The following is a 22,691-nucleotide window of genomic DNA, read 5'->3' on the forward strand; positions in this document are numbered from 1 at the left end:
TCTTCCTCACACACACACACACACACACACACGCACACGCACACACACACACACGCACACGCGCGCACATACACACACACACACACACGCGCACACACACGCACACACACACACACACACACGCACACACACACGCACACACACACGCACACGCACACACACACACGCACACGCGCACACACACACACACACACACCACGTCTCCATTGTGTGTGTGTGTATCAGTGACGTCCCAGAGTGACAACAGATTGTCCCATCCCCAGGACCAGATGGGGCTCTGAGAGTGTCAGGCCACTTGACATCGCTGCCAGGCCTGGCAGGTTGACCCCTGACACCAGGTCAGTTTACGCTCACAGATAATGATGAGCTCCCAATTACACCACATAATTAACCATATATCATTATATCATCATATCTATCATTGGCTACAGTGGGCTCTATGGTACTGCGGTACTGCAAAAAGACATTGCAAGTACAGTTGATAAGAGCAGGGTCAGGTGCACAAAACATATATATATATATATTTATCTTTTAAATAGGCATTTACTGGATAGTAAATATGCTTATTTTTATTTCTCCTCCGAATTGGTAGTTACAGTCTTGTCCCATCGTTGCAACTGTGCTCTCCGAAACACGACCCGCCAAGCTTCTTGTCACACTGCTCGCTTAACCTGGTTAGCCAGCCGCACCAATGTGTCAGAGGAAACACCGTACAGCTGGCGACCTGAAGACAGCATGCACGCACCCGGCCGCCACAAGGAGTCGCTAGAGCACGATGGGACAAGGACATCCCGGCCGGCCAAACCCTCCCCTAACCCGGACGACGTTGGGCCAATTGTGCACCGCCTCATGTGACTCCCCGTCTTGGCCAGCTGCGACACAGCCCTTGATCGAACCCGGATCTGTAGTGATGCCTCTAGCACTGCGATGCAGTGCCTTAGATCTCTGGGCCACTCAGGAGGCCCTATCTGATTCAAGGACAATTCAAATCTCTAGCCTGAGAGGAACCACCCTCAACCAGGCAGGGAAGAGCTAGTCTCTAGCCTGAGAGGAACCACCCTCAACCAGGCAGGGAAGAGGTAGTCTCTGGAAAAGGACTGGGCTGAGGTTTTATCCTGACACTGTCTCAGATGACTAGTTTTACTGACCTTGGCTTAATGTGAGGCCTTTCTCAATAGCAAGGCTATGCTCACGGAGTCTGTACATAGACAAAGCTTTCCTTAAGTTTTGGTCAGTCACAGTGGTCAGGTATTCTGCCACTGTCTACTCTCTGTTTAGAGCCAAATAGCATTCTAGTTTGCTCTGTTTTTTTGTTAATTATTTCCAATGTGTTGAGTAATTATCATTTTGTTTTCTCATGATTTGGTTGGGTCTAATTGTGTTGCTGTCCTCAGGCTCTGTGGAGTCTGTTAGTGTTTGCGATCAGAGCCCCAGGACCAGCTTGCTTAGGGGACTCTTCTCCAGATTCATCTCTCTGTAGGTGATGGCTTTGTTATGGAAGGTTTGGGAATCACTTCATTTTAGGTGGTTGTAGAATTGAAGCTCTCTTTTCTGGACTTTTATAATTAGCGGGTATCGGCCTAATTCTGCTCTCAATTTGGTGTTTGTTCTATTTTGTGAATTCTTGGCAATGGGTTCTATAACGGATTCAAGTATTTTTTGCCAGATCCTAATTGGTATGTCGAATTTGATGTTCCTTTTGACGGCATAGAAGACCCTTCTTGCCTTGTGTCTCAGCTCGTTCACAGCTTTGTGGAAGTTCCCTGTGGCGCTGCTGTTTAGGCTGAAGTATGTATCGTTTTTTGTTTGCTCTGTAGAGGATGATGATTAAATCAAATCAAATGACATATGTCACATGCGCCGAATAAAACAGGTATAGACCTTTCTTTGAAATGCTTATTTACAAGCCCTTACTCAACAATGCGGTTCAAGAAATAGTTAAGAAAATATTTACTAAATAAACTAAAGTGACAAAAAAGAATCTCAAGTGAACACAAGAAAATTACATAACAATAATATTTTCAGTCTCCTGAGGGGGAAAAGGTGTTGTCATGGCCTCTTCACAACTGTCTTGGTGTGTTTGGACCATGATAGTTAATTGGTGATGTGGACAACAAGGAACTTGAAACTCTCGGCCCCCTCCACTTCAACCCCATCAATGTTAATGGGGGCCTGTTCGGCACTCCTTTTCCTGTAGTCCACGATTAGCTCCATTGTCTTGCTCACATTGAGAGAGAGGTTGTTGTCCTGGCACTGCACAGCCAGGTCTCTGACCTCCTCCCTATAGGCTGTCTCATCGTTGTCGGTGATCAGGCCTACCACTGTTGTGTCGTCAGCAAACCTAATGATGGTGTTTGAATTGTGCCTGGCCGTGTAGTCGTGAGGGAACAAGGAGTACAGCAGGGGACTGAGCACGCACCCCTGAGGGGCCACCGTGTTGAGGATCAGCGTGGCAGATCCACCACCAGATCCACCTGGGGGCGGCCCGTCAGGAGGTCCAGGAACCAGTTACAGAGGGAGGTGTTTAGTCCCAGGTTCCTTAGCTTAGTGATGAGCTTCGTGGGCACTATGGTGTTGAACGCTGAGCGGAAGTCAATGAACAACATTCTCACATAGGTGTTCCTTTTGTCCAGGTGAGAAAGGGCAGTGTGTAGTGCGATTGAGATTGCATCATCTGTGGATCTTTCGGGGCAGTATTCGAATTGGAGTGGGTCTAGGGTTTCCAGCATCTGGTTCGGAAATGTACATACAGTCACTGTTGGGACGTCGTGGACGATGCACTTATTGATGAAGCCAGTGACTGAGGTGGTAACTCCTCAATGCCATTGGATGAATCCCGGAACCTATTCAACTCTGTGCTAGCTAAACAGTCCTATAGCGTAGCATCCGTGTCATCTGACCACTTCCGTATTGATCGAGTCACTGGTACTTCCTGCTTTAGTTTTGTCTTGTAAGTAGGAATCAGGAGTATAGAATTATGGTCAGATTTGTCAAATGGGGGGTGAGGGAGAGCTTTGTATGCTTCTCTGTGTGTGGAGTAAAGGTGGTCTAGAGTTATTTTTCCTCTGGTTGCACATGTGATATGCTGGTGCAAATTAGGTAAAACAGATGTAAGTTTGCCTGCATTAACGTTCCCGGCCACTAGGAGCGCTGCTTCTGGATGAGCATTTTCTTGTTTGCTTATGGCCTTATACAGCTCGTTGAGCGCAGTCTTAGTGCCACCATCGGTTTGTAGTGGTAAATAGACAGCTATGAAAAATATAGGTGTGAACTCTCTTGGTAGATAGTGTGGTCTACAGCTTATCGTGAGGTAACTACCTCAGGTGAGCAATACCTCAAGATTTCTTTAATATTAGACATCAGGCACCATCAGTTATTGACAAATAGATACACAACCCCGCCCCTCGTCATACCAGATGTAGCTGCTCTGTCCTGCCAATGCACAGAGAAGCCAGCCAGCTCTATATTACCTGTGTCGTTGTTCAGCCACATTTGAGGGAAACATAAGATATTACAGTTTTTAATATCTGGTTGGTAGGATAGCCTTAATCGTAAATCGTCCAGTTTGTTTTCCAATGCACGTTAGCCAATAATATGGAGTGAAGTGGTGATTTACCTACTCATCTGCAAATTCTAACAAGGCACCCCGCCCTCCTCCCATCTTTTCCTTCGTATTTTATTCATGCTGATGATGGGGATTTGGGCCTTGTCTTGACAAAGCAGTAAATCCTTTGCGTTGCACTTATTGAAGAAAAAATCTTTCTTCAGTTCGAGGTGAGTAATCGCTGTTCTGATGTCCAGAAGCTCGTTTCGGTCATAAGAGACTGTAGCAGCAACATTATGTACAAAATTAGTCACAAACAATGCGAAAAACGAACAAAATAGCACAGTTGGTTAGGAGCCCGTAAAACGGGCAGCCATGCGTTACTTTAATAAGAAATAAAGAATATTGAGGATAGGTTGGTGTGACTGTGCAGATGAAAAGCAGAGATTAGAGGTTAAAGGGTAAACTTAGTGTTACCACAACCACACATATCTCCACTGACCTTTTGACCTTTCCCTCACCCCAGGGGAATATCATGGGAGGTCTACTCTATACCCCCAGGGCTGGAGACTGACTGGTTGTTCAGTGCTGCCTGTCTGTGTGGAGACTGGCTGGTTGTTCAGTGCTGTCTGTCTGTGTGGAGACTGGCTGGTTGTTCAGTGCTGCCTGTCTGTGTGGAGACTGGCTGGTTGTTCAGTGCTGCCTGTCTGTGTGGAGACTGGCTGGTTGTTCAGTGCTGCCTGTCTGTTTGGAGACTGGCTGGTTGTTCAGTGCTGCCTGTCTGTTTGGAGACTGGCTGGTTGTTCAGTGCTGCCTGTCTGTGTGGAGACTGGCTGGTTGTTCAGTGCTGCCTGTCTGTGTGGAGACTGGCTGGTTGTTCAGTGCTGCCTGTCTGTGTGGAGACTGGCTGGTTGTTCAGTGCTGCCTGTCTGTTTGGAGACTGGCTGGTTGTTCAGTGCTGCCTGTCTGTGTGGAGACTGGCTGGTTGTTCAGTGCTGTCTGTCTGTGTGGAGACTGGCTGGTTGTTCAGTGCTGCCTGTCTGTGTGGAGACTGGCTGGTTGTTCAGTGCTGCCTGTCTGTTTGGAGACTGGCTGGTTGTTCAGTGCTGCCTGTCTGTGTGGAGACTGGCTGGTTGTTCAGTGCTGTCTGTCTGTGTGGAGACTGGCTGGTTGTTCAGTGCTGCCTGTCTGTGTGGAGACTGGCTGGTTGTTCAGTGCTGCCTGTCTGTTTGGAGACTGGCTGGTTGTTCAGTGCTGCCTGTCTGTGTGGAGACTGGCTGGTTGTTCAGTGCTGTCTGTCTGTGTGGAGACTGGCTGGTTGTTCAGTGCTGTCTGTCTGTGTGGAGACTGGCTGGTTGTTCAGTGCTGTCTGTCTGTTAGGAGACTGGCTGGTTGTTCAGTGCTGCCTGTCTGTGTTCCTGTGAGGTCATAGGGTAACATTCTGTCCTGCTGCAGTGACATGTATTGATGCTAAATGACCACACTGTAAATACAGTAAATATACAGTGCATTCTGAAAGTATTCAGACCCTTTGACTTTTCCCACATTTTGTTACGTTACAGCCTTATTGTAAGGGTTTGCGGAACTGGTGGCAGTGAAGTCAGACGCAGGAGAGCAGAAATAGGTCATAGCCGGAGCGGGTTCATTTCAACACCAACGGCAATAAAAAAAAGAACCTGCATGGGTACAAAACCCGGCGCACCAGTAACATAGTACACAAGCACTTACAAACAAACAATTCCACAGAAGGACATGCGGGGGGGGGGGGGGGGGGAACAGAGGGTTAAATACACAACACTTAATGAGGGAAATGGAAACCAGGTGTGTAGGAAAACAAGACAAAACAAATGGAAAATGAAAAGTGGATCGACGATGGCTAGAAGACCGGTGATGCCGACCGCCCGAACACCGCCCGAACAAGGAGAGGAAACGACTTCGGTGGAAGTCCTGACACTTATTCTAAAATAGTATATATCAATTGTTCTTCCCCTCATAAATCTACACACAATAACCCATAATGACAAAGCATTATTTTTAATAAATCTGCAAACAAATCTTTAACCTCTGTTTTCGCTTTGTCATTATGGGGTATTGTGTGTAGAGTTTTAAGTTTTAATCAATTTTAGAATAAGGCTGTAACATATCAAAATGTGTAAAAAGTCAAGGGGTCTGAACACTTTCTAAATCCACTGTAATCACTGAACAGAAATGACTGGGAATACATACATGCACCTGTTAGTCACAGATACCTTTTTAAGAAATATAGGAGCATGGATCAGAAAACCAGTCAGTATCTGGTGTGACCACCATTTGCCTCATGCAGCCTGTCACATTTCCTTCGCATAGAGTTGATCAGGCTGTTGATTGTGGCCTGTGGAATGTTGTCCCACTCCTCTTCAATGGCTGTGTGAAGTTGCTGGATATTGGCAGGAACTGGAACACACTGTCATACACGTCAATCCAGAGCATTCCAAACATGCTCAATGGGTGACATGTCTGGTGAGTATGCAGACAGTGGAAGAACTGGGACATTTTCACCTTCCAGGAATTGTGTACAGATCCTTGTGACATGGGGCCGTGCGTTATCCTGCTAAAACATGAGGTGATGGTGTTGGATGAATGGCATGACAATGGGCCTCAGGATCTCATCACGGTATCTTCAAATATCTGTTATAACTTAACCAAGATAGACCACAGCCTGTCGTGTCAAATGGGAACACATTTGTCATAATGGGCAGAACAAGCAAGGAGGTGGGCAGAGCCAAGCATGAGCTGGCGAGATCCTATTGGTGTGTTCTAGCATTAATTAGCATATTTCCGCTAGGGAACGTCTACTCTGTGAGGTGCGCGTGTGTAATAACTCAGTTCGCCTTTGCACTCCTTCTAAATAACACACTTTTAAAAAACTTTGGCAAAGGCTAAAGTCTTCAAAATGTAGTACACTCTGTTCGTAACATATTCTAGCTTTGGGAACAGAAAACTGTACTGAGATCAAATGTTTCATCGATGAGAAAATGTGCAGAATGTCGGACAAAATCTGTCTGGTTCCATCTTCTCCCACTGCTGGCCACTGGGCTTCCTCTCACTACCATATTTGGTAGTACCATCTTCTCCCACTGCCGGCCACTGGGCTTCCTCTCACTACCATATTTGGTAGTACCATCTTCTCCCACTGCCGGCCACTGGGCTTCCTCTCACTACCATATTTGGTAGTACCATCTTCTCCCACTGCCGGCCACTGGGCTTCCTCTCACTACCATATTTGGTAGTACCATCTTCTCCCACTGCCGGCCACTGGGCTTCCTCTCACTACCATATTTGGTAGTGAGTGGAAACACCAAGCGGATGCTTCATATCTATACATCCGGTGAAATATCTCTCATTGTTCTATCTGTGGTATCTGTGCATTCAAATTGCCATTGATAAAATGCAATTGTGTTCGTTGTCGTTAGCTTATGCCTGCCTGTACCATAACCCCACATCCACCATGGAGCACTCTGTTCACAACGTTGATATCAGAAAAATTGCTAGTCCACTTGTCCACACTACAGTTGAAACCTGGGATTCATCCGTCAAGAGCACACTTCTCCAGCGTACCAGTGGCCATCGAAGGTGAGCATTTGCCCACTGAAGTTGGTTACGACACCGAACTACAGTCAGATCAAGACCCTGGGGAGGACGAGCATACAGATGAGCTTCCCTGAGATGGTTTCTGACAGTTTGTGCAGAAATCCTTCAATTGTGCAAACTCACAGTTTTCATCAGCTGTCCGGGTGGCTGATCCCGCTTGTGAAGAAGCCAGATGTGGAGGTCCTGGGCTGGCGGGGTTACACGTGCTCTGCGAATGTGAGGGCGGTTGGACGTACTGCCAAATTCTTTAAAACAACATTGGAGGCAGATTATGGTAGAGAAATGAACATTCAATTCCCTGGCAACAGCTCTGGTGGACATTCCTGCAGTCAGCATGCCAATTGCACGCTCCCTCAAAACATGAGGCATCTGTGGCATTGTGTTGTGTGACAAAACTGCACATTTTAGAGTGGCCTTTTATTGTCCCCAGCACAAGGTGCACCTGTGTAATGATCATGCTGTTTAATCAGCTTCTTGATACACCACACCTGTCAGGTGGGTGGATTATCTTGACAAAGGTGATATGCTCGCTAACAGGGATGTAAACAAATTTGTGCACAAAATTGGAGAGAAATAAGCTTTTTTCGTGCGTATGGAACATTTCTGGGATCTTTTATTTCAGCTCATGAAATATGGGACCAACACTTTTTGTTCAGAGCTACCATTAGAGATAATGGATTGTAAAGTTTTGTCTCATCCTCTTAACCAGTCATCAAATATGTTGCTGTATTTGTCTTTTGATATAGGAATTGTGTTTCTCTTACTGTGTACGAATCTGTCTTTACAAATCCTGTGGTCAGTATCACAAGTATAGATGACAGTGTTGCAATCCATTTGTTGTTTACTAATAATCCAACATGGCAGCCATTCAGAGGTTTAGATAGGTAGTTCTGTTCACATCCGGAGAAGAAGGCATCCCGATGACGGATTCCAATTCAGTGGTCTTTGACAGAGTCCGATGTTCTCACGTGGGCTGTGGTTCATTTGCAATTCAGATTAACTCGTTAAAAGCAGCGTATCAATTTATACCAATGGATTCCCTGGGCTTGACGTTGCACATGTGCGCCTGTGTTTTTACACAGGAATATAATTGGCGTGCAAATGGCTGAAGAACGGCTGCCAAAACATGCGATCTTCAGAAGTGGTGTGTTAGGTGAGATCACGTCTGACAGGACAGGGAATCTAGTGGATTCTTTGAACGCAGGGTTTTGGAATGGGAGAGTGAAACCTAGGCTAAGAGTAGGGGACTCTGAATTCTGTTATGACATAGAAATAGTGTCATAAAGGGGGAAACATGAGTGTCTCTTGATTACTTTGTGTGTGTGTGTGTGTGTGTGTGTGTGTGTGTGTGTGTTGTTTGTTTGTGTGTGTGTGTTTGTGTGTGTGTGTGTGTGTGTGTGTGTTTGTGCTCCAACACATGTATATATCTATATTAAATCAGGTGTGGCCCATCCAGCCATCCCATCCCAGTACTGTACAGTGTGATCTGATCTCCATAAGGCCTAGACGACCAGGGTGATCTAGCCCTCATTAAGGCTCTCTCTGGGGGGTTGAGGAGGGGAGGCAGGGCGGTCTGGGCCCAGCTATGATGGATGTCTGCTGGAAGTGGACAGGGCAACGCTACAATGGATTGGAGCCTTAATGGTCCCCAGTGCAGCGAAATGGATGAGTGGGCGCTCAGTCTGACACACACATATATATATACACACACACACACACACACACACACACACACACACACACACACACACACACACAGACACACACACACTCATTCATTCACTCACACATACGAATGCACACACTGTGTTGGTATCAATAAGAGAACGATTTCAATGTTTTGTCATTGACACATTGGTTCTTAATGTACTATATACAGACTAAACAGATTTGGTAGTTGATGCCAGTTTATTCTGTCACATAAAAAAATGTCTTTATGTAGTTTTACTCCACCATCCCACATCTGTTCTCACACACACACACACACACACACACACACACACACACACACACACACACACACACACACACACACACACACACACACACCCAGCATGGGGGTGATGGGACTCCAGAGGCTTCCCCGAACCCCACCTGCTACCCTCGGCCCAGCTGAGACCCAGGCTCATCGTTCCCCCAACTCCCACACACTTTACCCCCCACTCCTCCAGGATCAATACCTATGGCTGCTTGGGCTTGTCCCCGTGGCCTAGGAGTGTGGGGGGGGGGGGTATGGAGCTCAACAGAGAGATGGAGAGAGGGATGATTAAAGATTCCTCTTCAAAGACAAAAACAAGTGACAGGTTGTAAACATGCTAAATCTCTCTTTTCATCCTGAGCGTCTACAAAATGGATGCCACGATCACTGCAACACAATAGACCTGGGGAACCGGGTCTCTATGACAACAATAGAGAGAATGCAGAGGGATATGCTCTGTGATACTGTTAAGGTATCGTAATGCTAAGGTGATGGAGTTCTGTTCCATTCTCACTCAATGGTCCTCTATGAGAGCAGCCTAATGGAAGCAGGGTTGTACCCATCGCTCGCCACTGTAGCGGTTCTCAAATATTTACTGTATACTCTACGTCAAGTGTCCTTTAGCACGGATAGTTTTACGTTGATGTTACATTGGTGATGATAATTGTACAATTATTTACTTGATTCCGGGCTGCTTTTAGTGACGCGTAGAAATGGATTGTTGACAATCAGTCTGTGGCTGTATCTCATTCTAGATCTGGTGGTGTTGCTGCACTGTAATACAGGAAGTTGCTAGTAACCATGAGGTTATGAGTTCAAATCCCATTTAAGGCTAAGTCCCAATTTTGTTCACAGTACAAAATTATACAAGATCTTACAGTAATTTATATCAGACTACAGCAGCATACAGTGATTTTATAGAGAAGACACCTTCAAGTTGTTGTATATATTTAATTTTTTTTTTTTACAAAAGCTTTAGGCAAAGTGCAGAAATATATTCTTGGCAATAAATATATGCACCAAATTTCCCTTAGACCTGGTGGCTCAGCATGAGTTTTGGATAGTTTGCACTCAAGAGGTTGTGAGTTCAAATCCCAAGGGATATTGAGTACCAAGTAATCATTATGCTGTCAATTAACACCTTCATTTAGCTGTAAAAATACAAGAATGTTGTAGATGTACCATATTTTCACCGCAACTAGACAAAAACCTCCATGGGACAATGACACAACGTTCTAGCGGCATCCCTGGAACAAAGCGGGAACTAGACAAAACCTGCAGGGGACCTTGACTGTTTAAATTCAATTAATATCAATAATGCCTTTTAAAGTAAAGTATTCTAATTGGCATTTGACATCTCGTCTTTCACATGTGCTCACATGTTGTCACGTGATTTCATGTTGTCACGTAATTTCATGTTGTCACGTAATTTCATGTTGTCACGTGGAAATGTTGCATCCCTATGTTGTAAACCATAATAATCACAAGAGATCGTGTTTTCAAACGTGCTCAAAAGTTGTCACATGTGTAGTGTCATGGTATCACCTTGTCACATTAATTTCACATGAGATCGTGTTTTCACATGTTGTCACACTATCACGTTAACTTCACATTAAATCATATGTGTTTTTCTCCTTAAGGGGTGTGTGTGTGTTAGGGTTAGGGGTTAGGGTTAGGGGTTAGGGTTAGGAGTTAGGGGTTAGGAGTTAGGGTTAGGGGTTAGAGTTAGGGGTTAGAGTTAGGGGTTAGAGTTAGGGGTTAGAGTTAGGGGTTAGAGTTAGGGGTTAGGAGTTAGGGTTAGGAGTTAGGGTTAGGAGTTAGGGGTTAGGAGTTAGGGCTAGGGGTTAGGGTTAGGTTTAGGAGTTAGGGGTTAGGAGTTAGGGTTAGAGTTAGGGGTTAGAGTTAGGATTAGGGTCAGGGTTAGGGGTTAGGGTTAGGGGTTAGGAGTTAGGGTCGGGTTAGGGGTTAGAGTTAGGATTAGGGTTAGGGTTAGGAGTTAGGGGTTGGGATTAGGGGTTAGGATTAGGGGTTAGGGTTAGGGTTAGGGTTAGGAGTTAGGGTTAGGAGTTAGGGGTTAGGGGTTAGGAGTTAGGGTTAGGGGTTAGGAGTTAGGGTTAGGAGTTAGGGTTAGGAGTTAGGGGTTAGGGTTAGGAGTTAGGGTTAGGGTTAGGGGTTAGGGTTAGGGGTTAGGAGTTAGGGGTTAGGGTTAGGGTGTGTGTGTCTGTGTGTGTGTGTCTGTGTGTGTGTGTGTGTGTGTGTATCTGTGTGTGTGTGTGTCTGCGTCTGTGTGTGTGTGTGTCTGTGTGTGTGTGTCTGTGTGTGTGTGTGTGTGTGTGTCTGTGTGTGTGTGTGTCTGTGTCTGTCTGTGTGTGTGTGTCTGTGTCTGTCTGTGTGTGTGTGTGTGTGTGTGTGTGTGTATCTGTGTGTGTGTGTCTGTGTGTGTGTGTGTGTGTGTGTCTGTGTGTGTGTGTGTGTCTGTGTGTGTGTGTGTGTGGGGGGGGGTATAAAAAAATAAATTTAAAAAACCCTAACCCATACAAATATTTAGCAGATATTTTTGCGTAATGCTTGTGTGTATATGTGTTTGTAGGTAGACTAAAGTGTGTGTGTGTGGTGTGTGTGTGGTGTGTGGTGTGTACGTGTGCGTGTGATGTGTATGTGTGCGTGTGATGGGGCCAGGTTGGGGGAATGGATCTATTGATAGAAGGTCATATTGCAAGGGAGGCAGAGGGGGGTGGTAGACTTTTCAGTGCTGAAACCTGATTCACAAGCATCCTGTCCTCTGTTTGTTCCCTCCATCCCTTCATCCCTCTATCCCTCCATCCCTCCATCTCTCCATCCCTTCATCTCTCCATCCCTTCATCTCTCCATCCCTCCATCTCTTCATCCCTCCATCCCTTCATCTCTCCATCCCTCCATCTCTCTATCTCTCCATCCCTTCATCCCCCATCTCTCTATCCCTCCATCTCTCCATCTCTTCATCCCTCCATCCCTTCATCTCTCCATCCCTTCATCTCTCCATCCCTTCATCCCCCCATCTCTCCATCCCTCCATTTCTCTATCCCTCCATCTCTCTATCCCTCTATTTCTCCATCTCTCCATCCCTCCATCCCTTCATCCCTCCACTAGGCCACCCTGGGGCAGCAGGGTAGCCTAGTGGTTAGAGCGTTGGAAGGTTGCAAGTTCAAACCCCCGAGCTGACAGAGTGCAAATCTGTCGTTCTGCCCCTGAACAGGCAGTTAACCCACTGTTCCTCGGCCCTCATTGAAAATAAGAATTTGTTCTTAACTGACTTGCCTAGTTAAATAAAGGTTTTAAAAAAATAATCTCTTCATCATCCTGTCCTGTCTCTGTCCCCCCACCATCTCCTGAAAAGGGATCCCATAATTCTTAGTGAAATATGACGCAGCAGCCGGGGGGGAAAACAGATGTGGTCAGCGAGGTGTGTGGCAGCTGTACCTGGGTCTCCATGAGGTCTGGTGGGGCCCAGGAGTCATTGCTGCTAAATGAGGTCCATCTGTCGAGGTGATAGAATGTGGTGTGATGTTTATATAGCCCTGTGTGTGTGTGAGAGAGTTTACAATACTAAGACCAGGGCGTGACAGTCTTTTTGTTTTTGTATATATTTCAATATATTTCAATCTCTTTTTCCATTTTTAAATTAAATATTCCTTCCGGCAACCCGCCTCACCCAATGTGATACGGATCTGCTATTTTTTAGACGTTATAGCTAGAACCTCCATCAGAAGCTAACCAGCTAATTAGCTACTAGCTATTTAGTCATTGTTAGCCACTGGTAGAGGCCTTTACCTTTAGCTCAGACACCAGACGCTTTTAGCCTGGATAATACAGTACAAACTTTTTCCAACATCAGCTTTAACCTGGTTGTACAGGTTTGGGATTTCAGGCTTCGGAAAATAATGTTTGTGATGACACTTTGTAGGTAGTCACGACAACCTTCATCAGCCTCAGAAAGCCATGTCTCTCAACAATATGAAATGGCATCATGTCCTTTGCAATGTAATATGAAAGGGCTGCAGTGAGGTCTTGTGTATTTTTTGACGTGGGTGCATAAGCAGCCTGCCTTTTAAATGCTGGAGTGTCTGTGTCACAACTGTAGATGAGGATGGACCAGTAGCATCACTGGGTTTGCCTGCTGCTCACCCACTCTGTAAAGAAGGGAACAGCTGTAGATGAGGAGGGACCAGTAGCATCACTGGGTTTGCCTGCTGCTCACCCACTCTGTAAAGAAGGGAACAGCTGTAGATGAGGAGGGACCAGTAGCATCACTGGGTTTGCCTGCTGCTCACCCACTCTGTAAAGAAGGGAACAGCTGTAGATGAGGATGGACCAGTAGCATCACTGGGTTTGCCTGCTGCTCACCCACTCTGTAAAGAAGGGAACAGCTGTAGATGAGGAGGGACCAGTAGCATCACTGGGTTTGCCTGCTGCTCACCCACTCTGTAAAGAAGGGAACAGCTGTAGATGAGGAGGGACCAGGGTTTGTCTGCTGCTCAGCATCACTCACTGGGTTTGCCTGCTGCTCACCCACTCTGTAAAGAAGGGAACAGCTGTAGATGAGGAGGGACCAGTAGCATCACTGGGTTTGCCTGCTGCTCACCCACTCTGTAAAGAAGGGAACAGCTGTAGATGAGGAGGGACCAGTAGCATCACTGGGTTTGCCTGCTGCTCCACCCACTCTGTAAAGAAGGGAACAGCTGTAGATGAGGATGGACCAGTAGCATCACTGGGTTTGCCTGCTGCTCACCCACTCTGTAAAGAAGGAACAGCTGTAGATGAGGAGGGACCAGTAGCATCACTGGGTTTGCCTGCTGCTCACCCACTCTGTAAAACAGCTGTAGATGAGGAGGGACCACATCACTGGGTTTGCTGCTACCCACTCTGAAAGAAGGGAACAGCTGAGGAGGAGGACCAGTAGCATCACTGGGTTTGCCTGCTGCTCACCCACTCTGTAAAGAAGGGAACAGCTGTAGATGAGGAGGGACCAGTAGCATCACTGGGTTTGTCTGCTGCTCACCCACTCTGTAAAGAAGGAACAGCTGTAGATGAGGAGGACCAGTAGCATCACTGGGTTTGCCTGCTGCTCACCCACTCTGTAAAGAAGGGAACAGCTGTAGATGAGGAGGGACCAGTAGCATCACTGGGTTTGCCTGCTGCTCACCCACTCTGTAAAGAAGGGAACAGCTGTAGATGAGGAGGGACCAGTAGCATCACTGGGTTTGTCTGCTGCTCACCCACTCTGTAAAGAAGGGAACAGCTGTAGATGAGGATGGACCAGTAGCATCACTGGGTTTGCCTGCTGCTCACCCACTCTGTAAAGAAGGGAACAGCTGTAGATGAGGAGGGACCAGTAGCATCACTGGGTTTGCCTGCTGCTCACCCACTCTGTAAAGAAGGGAACAGCTGTAGATGAGGAGGGACCAGTAGCATCACTGGGTTTGTCTGCTGCTCACCCACTCTGTAAAGAGATGAGGAACAGCATCACTGGGTTTGCCTGCTGCTCAGATAGATGAGGAGGGACTGCATCAGACCCACTCTGTAAAGAGGAACAACTGTAGATGAGGAGGGACCAGTAGCATCACTGGGTTTGTCTGCTGCTCACCCACTCTGTAAAGAAGGGAACAGCTGTAGATGAGGAGGGACCAGTAGCATCACTGGGTTTGCCTGCTGCTCACCCACTCTGTAAAGAAGGGAACAGCTGTAGATGAGGAGGGACCAGTAGCGTCACTGGGTTTGCCTGCTGCTCACCCACTCTGTAAAGAAGGGAACAGCTGTAGATGAGGAGGGACCAGTAGCATCACTGGGTTTGTCTGCTGCTCACCCACTCTGTAAAAAAGGGAACAGCTGTAGATGAGGAGGGACCAGTAGCACCACTGGGTTTGTCTGCTGCTCACCCACTCTGTAAAGAAGGGAACAGCTGTAGATGAGGAGGGACCAGTAGCATCACTGGGTTTGCCTGCTGCTCACCCACTCTGTAAAGAAGGGAACAGCTGTAGATGAGGAGGGACCAGTAGCATCACTGGGTTTGTCTGCTGCTCACCCACTCTGTAAAGAAGGGAACAGCTGTAGATGAGGAGGGACCAGTAGCATCACTGGGTTTGCCTGCTGCTCACCCACTCTGTAAAGGAGGGAACAGCTGTAGATGAGGAGGGACCAGTAGCATCACTGGGTTTGCCTGCTGCTCACCCATCTCTGTAAACAAGGGAACAGCTGTAGATGAGGAGGGACCAGTAGCATCACTGGGTTTGCCTGCTGCTCACCCACTCTGTAAAGAAGGGAACAGCTGTAGATGAGGAGGGACCAGTAGCATCACTGGGTTTGCCTGCTGCTCACCCACTCTGTAAACAAGGGAACAGCTGTAGATGAGGAGGGACCAGTAGCATCACTGGGTTTGCCTGCTGCTCACCCACTCTGTAAAGAAGGGAACAGCTGTAGATGAGGAGGGACCAGTAGCATCACTGGGTTTGCCTGCTGCTCACCCATCTCTGTAAACAAGGGAACAGCAAATGTATCATTATTATTATTGGTGTTACATTATAATTATTCACTCACTCACAAACAAACACACACACACACACACACACACACACACACACACACACACACACACACACACACACACACACACACAGTCTATTTTCTGTGTTTAGTACATGCAATGACCCCATGCTCAATTTACATAAATACAAATTAGTCTTAATAAGACAGTGATAGTATTTTCAATGAGCCCAACAATGGACATAAATACAGGAGTCTGGTACAGGAGTCTGGTACAGGAGTCTGATAGAGGGGTCTGGTACAGGAGTCTGGTACAGGAGTCTGGTAGAGGGGTCTGGTATAGGAGTCTGGTAGAGGAGTCTGGTAGGGGAGTCTGGTACAGGAGTCTGGTACAGGAGTCTGGTAGAGAAGTCTGGTACAGGAGTCTGTTACAGGAGTCTGGTACAGGAGTCTGGTAGAGGAGTCTGGTAGAGGAGTCTGGTACAGGAGTCTGGTAGAGGAGTCTGGTAGGGGAGTCTGGTACAGGAGTCTGGTAGAGGAGTCTGGTACAGGAGTCTGGTAGGGGAGTCTGGTACAGGAGTCTGGTAGGGGAGTCTGGTAGGGGAGTCTGGTAGAGGAGTCTGGTAGGGGAGTCTGGTAGGAGAGTCTGGTACAGGAGTCTGGTAGGGGAGTCTGGTACAGGAGTCTGGTAGAGGAGTCTGGTACGGGAGTCTGGTAGGGGAGTCTGGTACAGGAGTCTGGTAGAGGAGTCTGGTACAGGAGTCTGATAGGGGAGTCTGGTACGGGAGTCTGGTACAGGAGTCTGGTAGGGGAGTCTGGTACAGGAGTCTGGTAGAGGAGTCTGGTACAGGAGTCTGGTAGGGGAGTCTGGTACAGGAGTCTGGTAGAGGAGTCTGGTACATGAGTCTGGTAGGGGAGTCTGGTAGAGGAGTCTGGTAGGGGAGTCTGGTACAGGAGTCTGGTAGGGGAGTCTGGTAGGGGAGTCTGGTAGGGGAGTCTGGTAGGGGAGTCTGGTACAGGAGTCTGGTAGAGGAGTCTGGTAGGGGAGTCTGGTAGGGGAGTCTGGTACAGGAGTCTGGTAGGGGAGTCTGGTAGAGGAGTCTGGTACAGGAGTCTGGTACAGGAGTCTGGTGGAGGAGTCTGGTACTGTTCAACTGTTGTCTTTCTTTCTCTTTGAGTCAACTACTCACCACATTTTATGCACTGCGGTGCTAGCAAGCTGTAGATGATGCTTTCATTACTAGATTCATTCTCTGATACTTTGATTGGGTGGACAACATGCCAGTTCATGCAGCAAGAGCTCGGATAGGTTGGACAACATCCTCCGTAAGTTGTCATAATTACTCTGTAAGTCTATGGAAGGGGTTGAGAACCATGAGCCTCCTAGGTTTTGTATTGAAGTCAATGTACCCAGAGGAGGACGGAAGCTAGCTGTCCTCCAGCTACACCTTGGTGCTACCCTACAGAGTGCTGTTGAGGCTACTGTAGACCATTAAAAAACAGTGTGTTTTAATCAATTATTTGGTGACATGTGAATATATATATATATAGCCCCCAGGACTACCTGACATGATGACTCCTTGCTGTCCCCAGTCCACCTGGCCATGCTGCTGTTCCAGTTTCAACTGACCTGAGCCCTAGGACCATGCCCCAGGACTACCTGACATGATGACTCCTTGCTGTCTCCAGTCCACCTGGCCATGCTGCTGCTCCAGTTTCAACTTCCACCTGACTGTGCTGCTGCTCCAGTTTCAACTGTTCTGCCTTATTATTATTCGACCATGCTGGTCATTTATGAACATTTGAACATCTTGGCCATGTTCTGTTATAATCTCCACCCGGCACAGCCAGAAGAGGACTGGCCACCCCACATAGCCTGGTTCCTCTCTAGGTTTCTTCCTAGGTTTTGGCCTTTCTAGGCAGTTTTTCCTAGCCACCGTGCTTCTACACCTGCATTGCTTGCTGTTTGGGGTTTTAGGCTGGGTTTCTGTACAGCACTTTGAGATATCAGCTGATGTACGAAGGGCTATATAAATAAATTTGATTTGATTTGATTTAGTATGTTTAAAAATGTAAACTTTTGAAATGTTTCAATAATTGTATTTTTATGAAATTCACGAAGAAAGATCGTCCTCCCCTTCCTCCTCCGAGGAGCCTCCACTGTGTGGAGTATAGAGATGTGGTAGTCATGAAAAAAATATTATTGCGTACAGAGTGCGTCCAACTTATTATGTGACTTGCTAAGCACATTTTTACTCATGAACTTATTTAGACTTGCTATAACAAAGGGGTTATAATTCAATTTACGGGGTATTGTGTGTAGGCCAGTGACACAACATCTCAATTGAATCCATTTTAAATTCAAGCTGTAACACAACAAAATGTGGAAAAAGTCAAGGGGTGTGAATACTCTTGAAGGCACTGTACAACCTATAGCATATATAGATCTAGGAATAATAATTGTTGTTGTTGGCATAGCCGAATATACCCATGGCCAGGACATAGATATTTAGGTGACAGGCATGTTAATGACAGCCTCCATTACTGACATGTACAGATGGCTTTAATACTCAAAAGTTACACCATTTAAACATACTTTATCTCTCTCTCTTTCTTTTTCCCTTTCTCTCCCTCCCTACATCCCCCAGGAGTATGATGCCCAGGGCCTTGGATGGCCAGGTTGTCATGGAGAAGACACCGCGTTATTTTGTTACCGTGGAGACCCCGGGGCGTGTACACTCCATGTCGCATGACGTGAAGCTGATTGTGGTGGTCCGAGACCCTGTGACCCGGGCCATCTCTGACTACACCCAGATCATCTCCAAGACCCCCCACATCCCCACCTTCGAGACCCTCGCCTTCAAGAACCGCACCAATGGTCAGAATCATAGTGATACATTTTTATTTGTATAGACCTATGAATAAAGGAATGAACGGATGGATGAATGCATGAATTCATTAATTCATTGATGAATGAATGACACAAAAACATAGTTTTTCCCTAGTCAAATGCAGTACCCACACAAATACTCTATTCCTTCTATTCCTTCAATCCTGTCTTCAGTCGTGTCTCTAGTCCTGTCTTCAGGGTCTTAAATCAGTATCTTGTTTTGGTCTCAGGTGAGATCGACTCTCTGTGGAGCCCTCTATGGATCGGACTGTACGCCCAGCACCTGGAGCGTTGGCTGGCCTGGTTCCCCCGGGCCCAGATCCATCTGGTCAGTGGGGAGGGCCTCATCTCCGACCCAGCCGGAGAACTAGGAAAGGTCCAGGACTTTCTGGGCCTTCAGAGGATTGTGACGGACAAGCACTTCTACTTCAATAAGACTAAAGGTTTCCCCTGCCTGAAGAAACCGGAGGGCAGCAGCAAGCCCCACTGCCTGGGGAAGACTAAAGGCAGGACACACGCCTCCATTGATCCGGAAGTGATCCGGAGACTGAGGGAGTTCTATAGGCCGCACAACCAGCGGTTCTATCAGATGGCTGGCCAGAACTTTGGATGGCAATGAGGACTCAGTAGGGATACCAAGGTAAATCATGCATCCAGAGTAACAAAGACACTCAGGCATGGTTCACAGGGACAGGGACAGGGACAGACATTAATGCCATGTTGGACATGCAGGACAAATCTAATAAGACCAACTACAATCCACAGCATGTGCTCTTTGATTACAACCTTATTGATGCCCAAAGCGAAAGAGTACACTTTCTACTCAAACAGGCATAAATCCTTCTCACAAATCGATTTTCATACTATTATCTACACCTCCATTTTCTATAATCAAGAAAATAGAAATTGGACATATGAGCTTGTCTGACCACCATGCTTACCACTGCCAACTGTCAGAATCTCCTAAAATACCCACAAGATGGCGTTTCAACGTTTCTTTCACACAAAAACCCTACATTCTGTAATCAATTTGAAATTGAGATAAATTAATTCATAACGATCAATAACAAAAAGTGGTCGATGACCCCAGGATTCTATGGGATGCCAGCGTAGGTTTTTGCTAAAGATAATGCATTTGTATCTGTTTTGAATAAATCACAATCAAAAAAATATATCAGATTTGGAAATGTTGTGCACTTTTAGAGCTAAACAAACACTATTTCCAGACCAGGTAACTATTACTCTTTCCAAAGTCATGACAGAACTTCGTTTATTGATAAAGACAGAGTGCAGAACTTGCCTTCCATCGAGTTCGATTCAACCATTACTTCCATGGTCCCATTCGTTTACTGGCTGACAAACTACGCAGTAACAAACAATTAGCTGGCAAAGCGGCTATTGAATCTGAAACATTGAAATTACTATCAGAACCCAAATGAATCAATCAAAGATTCTTCCGCTTTTATAAATAACTGTACACCTCTGATTATAAATCCACACCAAAAAATAATGAAGAACTCTTCTCTCAACAGAGAAAGACAACTTGCCGGGATCCCAAATCTCGCTCAATGAACTGAAAGGGGAGTTGGATGGCATGAATAAAGGCAAACCACCTGGATGGGTGGTTATTCCTCCTGAGGTCTATTTAACATTTTGGAATCAATTAGGTTGAAATGTTAAATACGTTCACAAAGGGTTCATTTGGACGAGATGTGATACAATGTAATGACATAGCCACATACTGTTGATACAATGTAATGACATAGCCACATACTGTTGATAGAATGTAATGACATAGCCTCATACTGTTGATACAATGTAATGACATAGCCACGTACAGAGTAATGACATAGCCACATACTGTTGATAGAATGTAATGACATAGCCACATACTGTTGATACAATGTAATGACATAGCCACGTACAGAGAAATGACATAGCCACATACTGTTGATACAATGTAATGACATAGCCACGTACAGAGAAATGACATAGCCACATACTGTTGATAGAATGTAATGACATAGCCACCTACTGTTGATAAAATGTAATGACATAGCCACGTACAGAGTAATGACATAGCCACATACTGTTGATAGAATGTAATGACATAGCCACATACTGTTGATACAATGTAATGACATAGCCACGTACAGAGAAATGACATAGCCACATACTGTTGATACAATGTAATGACATAGCCACATACTGTTGATACAATGTAATGACATAGCCACATACTGTTGATAGAATGTAATGACATAGCCACATACTGTTGATACAATTTAATGACATAGCCACGTACAGAGAAATGACATAGCCACATACTGTTGATACAATGTAATGACATAGCCACATACTGTTGATACAATGTAATGACATAGCCACGTACAGAGTAATGACATAGCCACATACTGTTGATAGAATGTAATGACATAGCCACATACTGTTGATAGAATGTAATGACATAGCCACATACTGTTGATACAATGTAATGACATAGCCACGTACAGAGAAATGACATAGCCACATACTGTTGATACAATGTAATGACATAGCCACATACTGTTGATACAATGTAATGACATAGCCACGTACAGAGTAATGACATAGCCACATACTGTTGATAGAATGTAATGACATAGCCACATACTGTTGATACAATGTAATGACAAATAGCCACATACTGTTGATACAGAGAAATGACATAGCCACATACTGTTGATACAATGTAATGACATAGCCACATACTGTTGATACAATGTAATGACATAGCCACATACTGTTGATAGAATGTAATGACATAGCCACGTACAATGCAGAAAGACCAGCTCTATGCAAGTTACCTTTCAGTATCTACTAGATGTTCAACGAAAGTAAGAAAGTGGCATTGTTTGAAAACACCTGGCGTTCTTGTCTTAGATACACGGTGGCCCGCCAGGAGTGAAGGACATTGTTATGGGATGTGTAGTCTGCAGTGTAGTCTGCAGTGGAGGCTGATGTGTAGTCTGCAGTGTAGGCTGATGTGTAGTCTGCAGTGGAGGCTGATGTGTAGTCTGCAGTGGAGGCTGATGTGTAGTCTGCAGTGGAGGCTGATGTCTAGTCTGCAGTGGAGGCTGATGTGTAGTCTGCAGTGGAGGCTGATGTGTAGTCTGCAGTGGAGGCTGATGTGTAGTCTGCAGTGGAGGCTGATGTGTAGTCTGCAGTGGAGGCTGATGTGTAGGCTGATGTGTAGTCTGCAGTGTAGTCTGCAGTGGAGGCTGATGTGTAGTCTGCAGTGGAGGCTGATGTGTAGTCTGCAGTGGAGGCTGATGTGTAGTCTGCAGTGGAGGCTGATGTGTAGTCTGCAGTGTAGTCTGCAGTGTAGGCTGATGTGTAGTCTGCAGTGTAGGCTGATGTGTAGTCTGCAGTGTAGTCTGCAGTGTAGGCCGATGTGTAGTCTGCAGTGTAGTCTGCAGTGTAGTCTGCAGTGAAGGCTGATGTGTACTCTGCAGTGTAGTCTACAGTGTAGTCTGCAGTGTAGGCTGATGTGTAGTCTGCAGTGTAGGCTGATGTGTAGTCTGCAGTGAAGGCTGATGTGTAGTCTGCAGTGTAGTCTGCAGTGAAGGCTGATGTGTAGTCTGCAGTGTAGTCTGCAGTGAAGGCTGATGTGTAGTCTGCAGTGTAGGCTGATGTGTAGTCTGCAGTGAAGGCTGATGTGTAGTCTGCAGTGTAGTCTGCAGTGTAGGCTGATGTGTAGTCTGCAGTGAAGGTTGATGTGTAGTCTGCAGTGTTGGCTGATGTGTAGTCTGCAGTGTAGGCCGATGTGTAGTCTGCAGTGTAGTCTGCAGTGTAGTCTGCAGTGTCGGCTGATGTGTAGTCTGCAGTGTAGGCTGATGTGTAGTCTGCAGTGTAGTCTGCAGTGTAGTCTGCAGTGAAGGCTGATGTGTAGTCTGCAGTGTAGTCTGCAGTGAAGGCTGATGTGTAGTCTGCAGTGTAGTCTGCAGTGTAGTCTGCAGTGAAGGCTGATGTGTAGTCTGCAGTGTAGGCTGATGTGTAGTCTGCAGTGTAGTCTGCAGTGTAGTCTGCAGTGAAGGCTGATGTGTAGTCTGCAGTGTAGTCTGCAGTGTAGTCTGCAGTGTAGTCTGCAG

The 22,691-nt window shown here is 46.2% G+C and overlaps 1 protein-coding gene across 2 annotated transcripts in view; it reads left to right on the plus strand.

The window, feature by feature from the left end:
* The window catches only part of LOC115106302 (heparan sulfate glucosamine 3-O-sulfotransferase 6-like), a 34,212-nt gene extending 12,987 nt beyond the window's left edge, over positions 1–21,225 (plus strand). The window contains exons 2-4 of one of the 2 annotated variants that reach the window (XM_029628894.2): positions 18,320–18,549; positions 18,792–19,201; positions 20,094–21,225. In XM_029628894.2, coding sequence (XP_029484754.2) covers positions 18,320–18,549; positions 18,792–19,180 — 619 coding nt within the window. In that variant the 3' untranslated portion in view covers positions 19,181–19,201; positions 20,094–21,225. Of the gene's footprint in view, positions 1–18,319; positions 18,550–18,791 lie in introns of both variants that reach the window. The other variant, XM_029628893.2, reaches the window with a different exon arrangement.
* Positions 21,226–22,691: the final 1,466 nt, after the last annotated feature.

The sequence above is a fragment of the Oncorhynchus nerka genome, linkage group LG23 (genome assembly GCF_034236695.1).
Source record: "Oncorhynchus nerka isolate Pitt River linkage group LG23, Oner_Uvic_2.0, whole genome shotgun sequence".
In the NCBI taxonomy this organism is placed as follows: Eukaryota; Metazoa; Chordata; class Actinopteri; order Salmoniformes; family Salmonidae; genus Oncorhynchus; species Oncorhynchus nerka.